Source organism: Calonectris borealis, chromosome 7, assembly GCF_964195595.1.
Source record: "Calonectris borealis chromosome 7, bCalBor7.hap1.2, whole genome shotgun sequence".
Classification (NCBI taxonomy): domain Eukaryota; kingdom Metazoa; phylum Chordata; class Aves; order Procellariiformes; family Procellariidae; genus Calonectris; species Calonectris borealis.
Window position 1 is genome coordinate 8,665,587 of NC_134318.1, and position 14,295 is coordinate 8,679,881.

The following is a 14,295-nucleotide window of genomic DNA, read 5'->3' on the forward strand; positions in this document are numbered from 1 at the left end:
GCCTGTGGCATTTGCCTTGCTGCCACTGTTTGCCTGGCTGACGTTTCCCCTGCCGGCGCCTGCCTGCCAGTGGCATTGTCGCTAGACCAAAGATGTTTGGGCATTGAGGTGAAGCTTGGTAGAGTTGCTTTTTTCCACAGAAGTTTCTATGAGGAGCTGAAGGGTGTGATATGTACTGTCACCAGAAGTGGTACTCCTGAAGTACCAAATGCAGAATTGTTTTGAAAACATGGTCTGTGTGCAAGTCTTGGGTCACTATGTTTTCTTCCTCATTTTGTATGTCTGAGAGTTAAAATTAGGCATTAACGAAAAGGCCTTGTGCCTCTAGTCTACACCTGGGAGAATAGTGTTCTGGAACTGAAAGCTCTGTTTTAAAGTGGGTAAAGGAAGGGGAAAGGGTATTACTGCAGGCCCTTTCCTATTTCAGTTTGTCTGTTCATTTGTGCATGTGTGGGATTTTTTATTAGTTTTACCAAGTCACTTGGAATAGCCACAGTCTGCAATTCTTTACAGGTTAGAAGTAAAGTTGGCTTAGCAAATAAAAACTTTGGTTTTATCTTATTGCTGAAGCACCTTCAATCCAATAGAAACCTTAAGCAATGGACTCCATCACCACAGATCCTGAGAAGCGTGGTGACAAAATTGAAAAGATGATCTGAAGCCTAGTTCATAAACTGCTTAGAGTTGCATCTTTTTAATTTTAAGCATTTGTTTTAATAAACCAAGGAAGTAGTTTGTATTATTGATGAAATTGGAAGTCAGTTGAGACTGGCTTTAGCATAGTATGTTATTGCCTACTTTGAAGTATTTATTCAAAGTGTGTGTTTAGTGCTAAGGGTAGTACTGTAACAGGAAAATGCTGAACACTTTATCTTTATAAAAAGGAACCCTAATAAGCTCTTAAATTCCCTGCTTTAACTCTTTGCAAAAAAAAAAAAAAATCGGTAGTTGCAGAACCTTCAGTAGAAGCAATGTACGTAAATGGAAATTTAAACCTTAAGCAGCTTGAGTGGTCTGTTGACTTATTTGAGAAGCAGAAGCAATTGGCTATGGAAACATAAATAAATGTCTGGAGGAAGAGACCCTATGTTTCCAAAGTGATGCTGCAAATGAATAGTGCATGTGGGAATGTAGGCAGAGAGTTTATTACTATAGCTTGCTTTTGCCTAGGAGATGGGCACCTTTGTTGGTGTCTTTGAATAGGGCTGCAAACTCCCTGGTGACTCGTTTTTAATGTCTACATTCTGATGAGGTATAAATGATCAACCTTTTCATTTATGTCAGCATTGCTGTGCTGTTACTGTTTTTCAGATGTTAGAAACGATGCGTGATTTTAGCAGTGCTCCAGGCTGCACTCAACATTCATTTGGGAGAGCTTCTCTTGTAATCTCCCTGGAAGTTACTATATTTTATTGGAGGAGAGAATGTTATTTACGAACTAAAATATAAGGCACCTTCTGCACATTCAATATTTTAACCGTATATGTTTCCTGGCAATTGCATTTAAAAAAAAAAAAAAAAAAGAGAGTGGGGAATTGGGATCATGTTTTTCACATGAGAGACATAAATGGTGTGCCTGCTTTTAGGGGTAGGATCGTACACCATCAAGACAGATCTGCTGCCAGATGATATAGCTGATAAATGCTTTTGCTGAAGATTTTGTGGATCTGGAGTATGGATAAAATAAAATTGTGTAACACATAACGAAGGGGCTATATTGAAAGGATGTCTGAAAACTATGGGGAAAACTCTGCGTTTAGCACAAACTAAATCCTTACTGGGCCCAGCTAGGGCAGTGTTCTGTCACCCACTTGTAACATCTACTATTTTAAAAGTCAGTGGCTTTGTTTTAAGGATGCTGCATGAAATCAGACTTCTTTTAAGTGAGCCTTTAGACTTCATTATGTGTGTGCTGTATGGCTTGTGAGCTGGACTTTTTAAAAAAATTGTTTCATAGGCAAACTGCTGAAACCATAGCTGGCAGTGGTGGATTTTGAGTTGCTTTTGATTTTTATTTTATATGTTATTTTAAAGAGTATTCCATATTATCTGAGGTGCAGATCAAGTGATTTTATTATTGTTGTTGTTGCTATTAGTATTATCATCAGATATTTTTAAAACAACAAGCTGTGCAGCTTTAAAAAGAAGACTGATCAGACCCAGGACTTTCAAACTGTAATTGCTCAACGGTTCAGCACTTTTTTTCCTGTAGCATGCACTTTTTGCCTTTAATCAGGATTAACTTGTTTCTTTACTTTGGTTCTTTACTAAAATTTTAAATTCTTTTCTAAATATGCGTAGTTTGTTAGATAGTATGTTCTTTAAGGTAGCTGCATGGCGCTGTGCTGTATATATGAAGGCAGTATTCATTGTCAAAAAGCTGAAAGTCTAATGAATTAAATAATTCAGGTATTAGTAATCTGGAAAATGGGGAGAATGACAACGTCAGCTTTATTCAGTGTGTTCTGTGGTTTTCTGCATAACTGTGCAGATGTTTTGTTAAAATAGGAAGGTTCTGCAGTGTAGATCGCCACTAGTTCAATAGTAATTCTGAGGCGGTGGGGCTCCTGGTTGGTTACATTTAGACAACAATTAAACAGTATTTAAATATATTTATTCTGTCATTATTTAAAATTAAGTAACACCTTTATGATAATTCCATTTCTGTTTTACGAAAACATGTAGTAAATCATTATGGTATGTTGGTGTAATATTGCATGTTGGTGCGACTTTATGAACAGATGACATGTTAATAATGTAGTCTTCCTCAGTTCAGCAATTAGTGTGCTTGATATTTTAATCTTAAGCAAATTACTGTTTTCATAAGTTAGAGAATACAAGGTAAATGGAGAGCTTTTGCCTGCAAGAAGTGCAGTTAGTGTTTATTTGGTTGATTTGGGTTTTTTTGTTGTGCTCTTTTTTGAATTTTTCCCTTCCTGCAATTTAAAGATTCTTCCTCATCAAAATCATTAGTAAAAAGACTCAATCCCAGCAATATTCTTGTGAAAGCCTAATTGTGTATATTCCTTCATTATGAGAGCACAGATAGAACGAAGTTTGTCATTATTTAGATTTCACCAGCTTTCACACAACTTTCACCAGTGTAAGTTCATGTGATACGTAAAAATACCAACCAAACAAAACTGATTACGAATTTAGCTTATGATCCAGAACACGGTCAAGAGGATTGATATTGTAAAGACATGTCAGATGGGCTTAGGATGAGGAATTTCCTAGTTCTTACTCTTTGGTGCAATGACTTGATTACAGTGGATGATATACAAGAATGTTTCATGAATGTATACTGTCAGCACTGGGGATTAGTGTGGTATATTGTTTTTATTCTTCCCATTTTTTGCTTTACATGGTGTTTTGTCTTCTTTAGACCATTCTCCCCTTGATAAATAAGCAATATTGGGACGGGGAAAAAAGGTTAGTGTAAGATTAATGTTCAGCTTCTACCTGGGATATGTATTAGGTTAATTTAAATAATGTTTACAGATGTAACATCACAAAAAGCCGTATTAGGAAAAAACCCCTCTAGCTAATTAACTGATTGAAGAGGTATCTATAGCAGTAATCACTCTAGGATCCTGTATTTCCATTTTCAGTTAGTCTTTCCTGGGAGAGATGGAATCTACCCTCTTCATGTGAACATAGTTACTATTTTTACGCCTAACTGATTTAGAAATATCACTCTGCTGCTTTTATATAGATGTAGTATGTGTTATGTCCCATGCCACTGATCCTAAAAGAGATATCTGTTGTCCTGGTAAAACCTTCCACTTTTACATGACAGAGGCTGATAATATCTCTTTCAGTGAAGATATTCCGTAATAAGCTATGTGAGAACAGTTGTTTAACTCAAAACTGAAGTGATGTATGCCGTACTGATACGTGTGTGCCTTAAGTGTGTGTAAGTAAAAACTTCCTTGTATTAATATCTTGCAAACTGGAATAGTATGAATTCTCCGATTAAAAATAAAATGTTGGGATTTTTACTATCCTATTCCATTAGCTTCTTAATTCATGAAGCTAAAATGGAAGTTAGCCTAAGCAACATCTGACTGAAACAAAAGCTGCTTAGAGAACAGAAATGCTGCTCTGCAATTTTAAGTAAAACATAAAATTTTATTTCTGAAGACATAATTATTTAGATGTTGGGTTTTGTGTTTATTTTTGGTACAGGTTATTAATGCTGCTTTGGCTCTTGCTGCCAGACCAAAAAGTCAAGTTGTGAAAAACAACATGGAGATGTATAGGAGTACATGGGAGAATCACATCCATGTTCTTACTGAAGCTGTGGATGATATAACGAGTATTGATGATTTTCTTGCTGTATCAGGTATGATAATTTTTGGAATCTGATTATTCTTTTATATGCTTTAAAAACTTTCCCTAACATTTCAACAGGAAACCAATGAAAGATTAGATCATGTAAGGTTTTGTGAAGCTGCTGCTTCTGTTTAAAATGTCCCTGCATAGTAGATATTTCTACTCTGCACAATGTAGAGCTATGTAGAAGTTACTTGAGCAAATTAGGTGCATGAAGCAGAACGGGCATGTTACAGTGGTACATTTATCCATCCTCACAGGTTCATTTAACACTAAGTTTCAAAATCATCTCTGCAGCTGTGAGAAGTCTCCTTCTAGAAAAGGAAGTGCATGTAAGTGTGCGTATACATAAACCAGGAGATTCTCACGATATCCTGTGTTCCAATTGCTGTGGAATGCACTGTAGCATTTCCAGAATTTTCAGAGTTACAAATAATTGTCAAACAAAATGTACTTATAAATCTCTTAACTGAAGAGACCTTCGATAGCAATAAACTTACTGAAGCAGTGAGTGTCTTCAACATTTAAACAGAAGATGGAAAACGGTTTTACTTGTTGCAGTTTAAAGATCCCAATTCTAAGTTTTTGACTTCTCTTAAGTTAGTGTAACATGGACAGGAAGGAAAAACTTGTCTCCATTAAATGTGGTTTAACTTTTGTGTTTCCTTATGGTCTGTGGGGCCCTGCGCTTGCCCATTTTTCTCTGGGTATGTCCATTGGGCTTAATTCCATTTGTTAGGATTATTTGGTTTATGCAGCCGTATAGAACATGAATAGTTCTACAGATGTCAGTACTTTGAAACCATTGTAAGTGAAGTCAGAACTAAGTTCATTTTCCCAAATTGTTCTTTGCTCATTAAACATGAGGGTGGACTCTTGTCTAAAAGGGGACTTAGCTTGGATATTCATCGCTCTGAAGCTTACTTGTATATCTTCAAAAATACCGCCTTTACTGTGGTAACCGGAAGCTGCTGGACTGGAGTCCCCGTAACTGTGTGGTGTTTTTTTGTTGTGATCGGGATGTGGATATTACAGTGCAAAAACTGTGAGCAGAGATGGTGGTTCAGGCCCTTTCTGGGTCTGCTGATGCTGGATACAGACTTCTCCTCAGAGCATGAAAATTCTCCTTGCTTTACAGTGGTCAGTTGGTATACCTATCAAGTGATTTAGGTCTGAATGTAGAAGAATTTACTGCAAATAGTGTGAGTTGGTTATTCATTGAGCTACTTCGCTACATGTATCTTAGCACCTTAGTACAGAAAACCATAACCAGAGGATTTTTTTTTTCACCGCTGTGTAAGTTAGCCTTTAATGGAAGCTGATTATGAACCTTCCTATGGCTCATAGAGTTTGTGAGGTTGCAAATCCTTCCTGTTGGGCTGAAACTGAAATTTCTGCAGGTATTGCTAGAGCTGTTAATAAAGCGGAAGAAACAAGTCAATTGCTAATGAATTAAATACATGAATCTCCTTAACCTATTATGGAATGTCACGAGTTTTAAAATTATTCTTTCAAATTCATTGAGCTAAATGTTTCTTTTTTACTACACAACTATGATGAATTTAAATGGCACATTTCAGATATTTTTTCAAAATTTCCTTGTCTTGAAGAATAGAGTTAGAGATTCCAATAATAATTGGGGGGAAAAAAATCTGTCATTGGGCAACTACTCTTTTCAGAGTAGACTCCTGGCTTTTGGATATATTTTATGTTCTTTGGTTGAGCACAGCTGAATGATTGACAGTATTTCACAGTAAGTAAAAGCAGAAACTGTAACTTGAGTAGCAGAGATGTGTAGGCCTACATGTCATGAGGTCCAGAAAAGTAAACATTCATATATTTGCTCTAATCATGTGTAGAACATCTTCTATAAGCTTTGGTAGAACCTTTTGGCACATGTTAATTTAATTTGTTTAACTTCAAGTGTAATGCTTATTCTTAAGTGATCTGCTGAGTAGATGTTTCCCTATGGCAGTGTCACCTACTTGCTTTGGGAATTTTTTTTTTTTTTTTTTTAATTAGCTCTTGTATAAAGAAGTAATTATTAAGACTAATTATAAGGAACAGTGCAAGCCACTCTTGGTCTACTCCTCAGTGTATTAGCACCATTACCGTGTTCTGAGGGAGTAACACATTCATATATTACTCTGTCTAAATAGAAAAGTTAAATGTTTAATAGAAGATGGTATCTTAACTTTTTCGGAAATTACTTGGTAATTAGGAAAGATAATGTACATTGCGTCATGTTTGAGGTGAAAGGAATACGAGAATAGATTTATAATGGATCTGTGTTTTCTGCAGAAAATAGTATTCTATAGCACATGCCAACATGGGCATATTGGGGGAAAAATGTTTTTTAAATAACATACTTCATTCAAAATTGATACTGTGCTGTCTCAGAGTGTCAGATATTCACATTTGAGTTGAATGGCTGAGTTTGCATCCCTGGCTGCATCTTCCAGGTTGGCGAGGGAAGTGATTAGTCCTGTAGTGTTAAAATCATATTCAAAAATATAGTACACTTTTTTTGTAAATACTGCAAACACACCTTCCCTAGCAATTCTGGTGATTCAGAATTCTAAATCATACAACAGAATTGCCTTCTTAAAAACCTATTTTAAATTGCATCTCTGATCGATAGGTCAGATTTTTCTACCAGGTACAAAATGTACTGCCCAAAACTGTTAAGAGTTGGGAATATCTGTTTTGTGGTTTACATTATGTATCTCCTTTTCACACAGCATCACCTGAGCCTTGGATGGCAAGTCATTCTGTAAAATGATGTTTTTAATTTGAGTTATTCTGGGTTACTGATGATTTGGAGGGTAAATTCAGTACTTTTAGCTGCGTTTCTGCTATGGACGTTTTTAAGGTGTAATGTAACTCCCATTAATGTCACCACAAAAATTCTGCGCAGAGCTCAGTAGCAAGTGGCTTAGTCCCTATGTTTCTTGAATCCAGGATGTTATGTCCTTAAAATAAGCAGAATAAGGGAGCTATAGCTGAGAGGATGCGAAGGAACTGAGCTCCCCGTGAAAATATCTCCTTGTGACTTTTTGCAAGCCACTTCTGGAGTTGCTGAAACAAAATATATGTGTACAGGAAGATTGTGTCTCTCCTGTTGTGATACATTCCTTCTCTGATGTAGCTCTGGGGAAAGGAGAGTTCTGTGGCAGATCAAAAAGGGTGAACTGGGAGCATTTGAAAGGTTGGGGGTTTTTGTTGTTGTTTGTTGGTTGGCTGGTGTGTTTTTTTTCTTTTTGAGTGCTAATATGACATTTATTGTATGTGCTAATAATACTGTTATTTTTCAAAGTATATTGGTCTCTCCTTTTCAGATTCACCTATCCTCATGGAATTGGATTTTTTTTGTTTGTTTCAGTTGTGTTTTATTCTTTCTATTTATTTGTATGTGATGCTGTGTTCAAAGGAGAACTAGCACTACAGAAGACAAAAAAGAGATGAAGTCAGGTCTTTACAAATGAAAAAGAGATCTGATTGCAAATAACCAGTTTAAAGATGGTCTGTTCCTTGTAAAGGAAACCAAGAGTTAATGAATTGTATAAAAAATGTCATTGCAATTATGAAACATTATAAATGATGATACCATTGTTCATAGATTTGTTACACCTCCTAAGAACAGAGATTCAGTTTCAGCCTATCAGTTTTGGATAGTTAATTTATGCAAGGAAGAATGTGGGTATTAATCTTTATAACCCACTGATACTAAGTTTAAAAAATACTGTCATCCATTTATCATCATGATGTGAAGTTTTTAGATTCATAGAAGTAAATTGAAATGTGCTATTGCATTTGATGCATGAATTTCCAGGAAACTAGTTTTGATACGCTTGTGATTTTGTTTATGTGGTAAATCTTAAGTTTTATTCTCAACTCTGCTCTCGTAAACTCTTCAGGGTCTCTTTCCTGATACAATTAAGCTGAAAACGTAGTTTGTGATGTTCATTTTCTAATGTTGATTCTTCTGTGTTATTTTAATACCCTTTATTCAAAATTACATGAATAAAGATTTTGGATATAGACGGAAGATCTGAAATGTCAATATTTCCTTCCTTCGTATGTATGTTTTCCTCTCGTGATGATGGTGTGTAATTGCAATGACGTGTTCATTGCAATTGTTAAGTATTTTTACATTATTATGTGTTAGAAAACCAGTAAGAGAAGAGTTAGATCTTTTAGTCCAAGAGTTAACTCAACTTTTACAAGGACTATATAGGTAAGAAAAGCATCAAAAGCGTGTTTATATATATAAAATTCTCAGGACCTGTGATTTTTCCTTTCTGTTGTCTTCTTGAAGAGCTTGAATGGCAGACCCCTGTGCTGCTTTTGTGTCTTCTTCTCAGTGTCCTTGTCCAAACTATGATTATTTCATCTAGTGAACCTCTCCAGCCTTCCATACTATCTGAGTTTTGGTCTGTCATATTTATAATATCAGTATGGTTAAATTCTTGTAATATTAGCTCTTTTGCCGAAATTGAAGTTTCGTGTTTTCATAAAAACATTTCCTTGTTCATCTCTTTTCTAATCCCTCTTCATGTATGAATAAATCCTCCTCTTCTTCATGTACTGTATGCAAATAACATAGACCCTTTCCTGTTGTGTTCTCAGTGTAATGATGTCTCTGCTCTCTGCTCTTTCAAATACCTCCTTAAAATGCAATTATCTAAAGTGCATTTTGACTCTTGGATTCTCATCAACACTTTAAATAATTTTTTTTTTTTTTAAAGGTAAATACATTCCAAATAATGGGTAATAAGTCGTCAGACTTTGAGGTGATTTTGTCTGATGTCAATTTGTTGTTTCTCTACCAGAAATTCTGTTACTTGCCATGTACCTAATGGAGTGATAGTGAGTGGAATGACTTAAATGTTTGCCTCAGGTAAGGGTTTGTGTAACTCCTGTGCAGTTTCCACTGCTAAATTGGTAGTGGTAAACGTGGACATCTGCAGATCAGTCTGCAGTAGAATCTGGAAAAGATGCCCTTTTTAGTACTGTGAACAGTAAAATGGGCTATAATGCATACAGAGGTGTTCCACAATTCAACTCCTTATAGAAATTGGGCTGAAGTGTCTTGAATAGATAGATAAAGACTTCACAGAGTGCTCAGGAACTTCTGTGATAGGACTAAAGATCATTCAAGCTGACTTGAGTAAGCAAAAGGGAATAATTTTGTACTGCAGAATTGGCACAAATCAGTTACTGCTGGCAAGAGAGAGAAGAGTCATGGTTCACCTTCCTATTATACTCTTGTTCCAGTGTCATGTGCAGACTTTCAGAGGAGATTCAGGAAAATGTTGCATGGCTCTCCCTCTGAATGGAGTTGAGAAGAGCACACTCCAAGTGTGGAGTGTGCAAGGAATTCTCTAAAAATCTGAAATCGTGCAGGCTAGAAATTTGTTTCCAGTCTCTCAATCCTTCCCTTGGAATCTAAGAATATGTTAAGTCTTTCCAATCATAGTGGGAAACAGTGAGATACCACAGTGTTAGAACAGAAGTTGCCTTTTGATGTAAACCTGTGCCATCAGAAACGACTTTTAATTCATGGAAAGCAGCAAAAGATAGGATGTTACTGTAAAGCTGTTGGAGAAGGCAGTTTTTGTGGGTGCAAATGGTCTTACGGCCTCAACAAGAACAAGAGCTAAGGGACCACATTTTTTTCTGCTTTTGTTTGTAGCTTTTATTTGATTTCAGTGAAGCTTCCTCAGTTTAACACTAGCAAAAATAAACAGGAAAAAAGAAACTTACCTTATGTCTTTTTTCCAAAGGCCCAGTTCTAAGGAAGTAATTTACTGATAACACAGAGGGAGCAAATACGGAGCTTCATTTCTTTACTAACATAGCTTCAGATGTGAAGGCCCTGCTGCTACTGCAGTTTGTATAGTAGGAAGAGATCTTTAGTAGTTGATTAGGAAACAGGGTGTCAGATGAACTTTATTAACATGTAGTGTAGCATGTACAAAATGGCAAAATAGGAGAACAGAATCAAAAAATAACAGGCATTAGAAGAGAACTCTGGAGATTATCTACTAAAGCATCTTGCGCAGAGCAGGACAAACTTGCAATTTCCTACAGAAATTTCATTTGAAACTTCTGTGGTTATACCTGATCCAAATCTTGTTTTTTCTTTGGTCTTAACTATTAATGTACAGCAGAGCTTAAGCAATGCAGCACTTAAGTGGTATTCATCTACTGCAATAATATACCAAAAAAGTCTGCTTGAGGAATCCCTGCTCTCAATTGCATCACTGAAAGAAAAACGCAATTGATCTGAGTCAGAGCAACTAAGAGTAGATTCATGTAAATGTATTGTCGTAAGTTTTTAGGATTATATAAAAGATGACAAAATTCAAAATAATACTAAAGTATGGTATCTGTACCTTGAAAAGAGATTTATTTTATTTACAGATAATTTCATAGCTATGGAAAAATACCGATAATATGCCGCTTATAAAAACTGATAGCAATTACTAAATTGCATAGGTCTTCAAAAAAGATTTTTTCATGTTTAATTTTGCAGTTGTATACAAATTCTTTAGGAAGTAGAAAGGGGAGCTCTGTGCCTTTTAAAATCTAAAATACCACACTACTAAAATGAATCAGAAAAAGTGTATGTATGTGTACATATGTGTACATCCATATCTGTGTTCCTGTGTGTATACACATACACACACAACTATATATATTTGAGCTCTGTCAATTATTGCGTGGCTTTTCTAAGCTGATGATACTGACTGGAGTCAGGTCTTCCTGGGTGGATGCCCTGTGGTAATGCAGTAGTTGTGTTGTGGTGAAGACTATAATTTATATACGTCAGAAAGCATACCTTTTCTTACAATAGAAAAGGCTTTACATAAACATTTCATTTGTAATTGTTTGCTTAAAATTATTTCCCAAAATGAGCAACTGAAAGTTACAGGAGCACACCAGTATCTGATAAAAAAATGACTGCACTTAGCGTTACTGTAAAGCTCTCTTTGTTTTCAAGTATTTCACTACATTAAACAAACTAAGTAGATGAAAAGCAAAAACTTTGTAACAACATATTTCAAAATATTTTGACCATATATTGATATTTGAGAATTTGCTTCAGAAAAAGTAGGCTGCCTTCTTACTTAAGAATGTAGTCACCTGTTTTCACTGAAATGCATGTAATTTTGGAAAGTCTGAAATGCCCATTTAATTATCCTTCCCCTTCTTGGGTTTCAGACTGGTATCGCTGAAGCACCGCAGGGGAAAAAAATGCAGTGCTTTATTATTTCTGTGTAGTACTAAAAGTTTTCAACAACTCTGTTTTAGAAGAGGTCCCTGGCAGAAACCTCTTGGATTGTTAGACTCATTGTTGTGTGAATTTCATAGCAGCTCAATTTCCGTTTGGTAATTTTCTTCTCTAATCTGTTTTGGTTTGTAAGTGCTTTTTTTTTTTTTTTTTACATCCTTTGGAAGAGCTGTGTGAGATGGACGTTTGTGTCTCAACTCTATCTCTGCCTGCATTGTTTGTTCCTTGTAGGCTTTCTGTTAATTTCTGTTGTATGATTGGTTGCAGAAGTTTGCTGATTTAAGTTTGGTACAGTTCTTTCCTCTCTTATTCCCCTAGACTCATGAATACAATTGATTTCACTAAGCAGTTCTGTTAATCTTACCACAGTCTACCCTTAAGAGAACTTAAGTGATGGAGTCATAGTCTTTCCATATAGTTCTCTCTGAATTAAAATCAAGCCAGTGTTTGTCATGAATCATAACCTCTGTTCTTAACAAAAGCAATTCTTAAATAGGTGAATTTTTTGACAAAATCTGACGATTTTCAATCTACAGCTGAATGCATTTCCTAAGCTTAATTTAATCTCCCTTTTTTCCTTCTGTACTCAGTGGACAGATATAAGCTTATTTAGAGATATTTGGGAGAGTGTCACTTGTTCTGGATGATTCAGTCTTTCTCTTTCAAATACAGAAAAAGGTTGTTGAGATTAGACTAACATAAAATTTTACGAATTCTGCCCTTGATCTTCCAGTCTGATGTATTTCTGATTGGTAGCTGGGTTTCTAATAAGTTCTAAAGTTTGTTTTTTCAAATCTGTAGCACATCCTTAGCATTATCCAATCTCATACAATAAAAGCAGATCTTTCCTATACTTTCCCAAAATGACTTTGAATTAGTCACATTTAATTAAAAAAATCATGCTATCCTTTTAGTTCCTCTGACTTTTCACATCCGTAATGTACAATTATATGCAACTACGTTGCCAATTTTTGTAATATTCTCTGAATATCACACATTCTTCATTATCTCTGCCCTATAGTAGTTACTCTGCTGTTGAACCGTTGTTCTTCATTATCCAGTGTCACATTCTGAATAAAGGTATTCTTAAGAAATAACTTTCTTTATGCTGCCTGTCCTTTTAATATCATCATATTCATTTATCCAGGATTGTGTCATACTCTACCCAGTGCTGCTTTTTTCTTTTTTTTCTGGGACCTCAAAAATCTGAAACAATAATTTATACTTGGCATGACAGTCTGGGGATTGAAACAGGCCAAGATGTGAAGGGGGTGTTAATATCTGTCGTGATTTAGCCCCAGCCTGCAGCTAAATACCACACAGATGCTTGCTCACTCCCCCGCTCCCAATGGTATGGGGGAGAGAATTGGAAAAAGAAGTAAAATTCGTGGATTGAGATAAGGGCAGTTTAATAGAACAGAAAAGGAAGGAAAATAATAATAATAATCATAATGATAGAATATACAAACTAAATGATGCACAATACAATTGCTCACCACCTGCTGACTGATGCCCAGCCAGTTCCCGAGCAGGGGTCACTCCTCCCCGGCCAGCTCCCCCCAGCTTATATACTGAGCGTGGTATGGAATATCCTTTTGGCCAGTTTGGGTCAGCTGTCCTGGCTATCCTCCCTCCCAGCTTCTTGTGCACCTGGCAGAGCATGGGAAGCTGAAAAGTCCTCGACTACTGTAAACACTACTTAGCAACTGAAACATAACATCTGTGTGTTATCAACATTATTCTCATCCTGAATCTAAAACACAGCACTATACCAGCTACTAGGAAGAAAATTAACTCTATCCCAGCTGAAACCAGGACAGTATCTTTCTGTTACATTTGAAGGGAAGAAAAAGCTTTGATTTTTTAGTATAAACCCCTTTTTTCTTGTTTGAAACAGAAGCAGCAACTTCAAGGTGAAAGTAGCTAAGGATTTAACTTATGTTAATTGACGACATTTTGAGAGAGAAGGATGCTGAGCATCAGAGGTAATTCACCCTGTCCTGCTCTGCATTCTGTCTGCTAACCAGTGGTCATGGTTCTTTTAGGATTTGTATGATGACTCACACTGAGCGTCGCAGATCAGCATTGAAATTGGCATCCAAAGTAAAACTGCAGTCATTGTTCCAGCTTCAGGCACTCTTCTGCTGATAGGTTGAGGGGTGAGAGGGAAGGAGGGGTTAAAACATAGATTATACATCGTGTTGAGGTCTTGTGCTGGAATCACACTGAAACGATTTCTTCATTTTTGGATATATAGTAGTTACTTCATAATTGCAGGAATTGATAAATAACGGGTTCCATAAATAAGTTGGTCATGCAGTGGAGAAACATTGTACAGTAAACAAGTTAGTTAATATAAGGGAAAACGATTTACCTGTTCACAGTGTTCGTTTCTGGTCTGTATTCATTTGCAAGTTCTTAAATTGTCTTGTGCTTACTTCTTTTATCTGGAGTGGCTGAGGCATGTTGATTTTCTTTTATGTAGTAACTGATGGTTATTTTCCCCAGGTTAATTGCCAGAAGGTTTGGACGGTAAAAAGTACTGTTTGCTGCCCCATTGGTTTGAATTGAGTGACAAATTCTGAATAGGAGACGAGTGGAAGGAGGGTGGAGATTAGATATGATAGGTTTTCAGCTCTTTGTATATCACTCCTTCCTGCCAG

The 14,295-nt window shown here is 36.1% G+C and overlaps 1 protein-coding gene across 1 annotated transcript in view; it reads left to right on the top strand.

Annotated features, from left to right (window-relative positions):
- The window catches only part of CTNNA3 (catenin alpha 3), a 524,245-nt gene that overhangs the window by 354,193 nt on the left and 155,757 nt on the right, over positions 1-14,295 (top strand). The window contains exon 11 of the mRNA XM_075154246.1: positions 4,189-4,345. Within this exon, the coding sequence (XP_075010347.1) occupies positions 4,189-4,345 (157 nt within the window). The remainder of the gene's footprint in view (positions 1-4,188; positions 4,346-14,295) is intronic.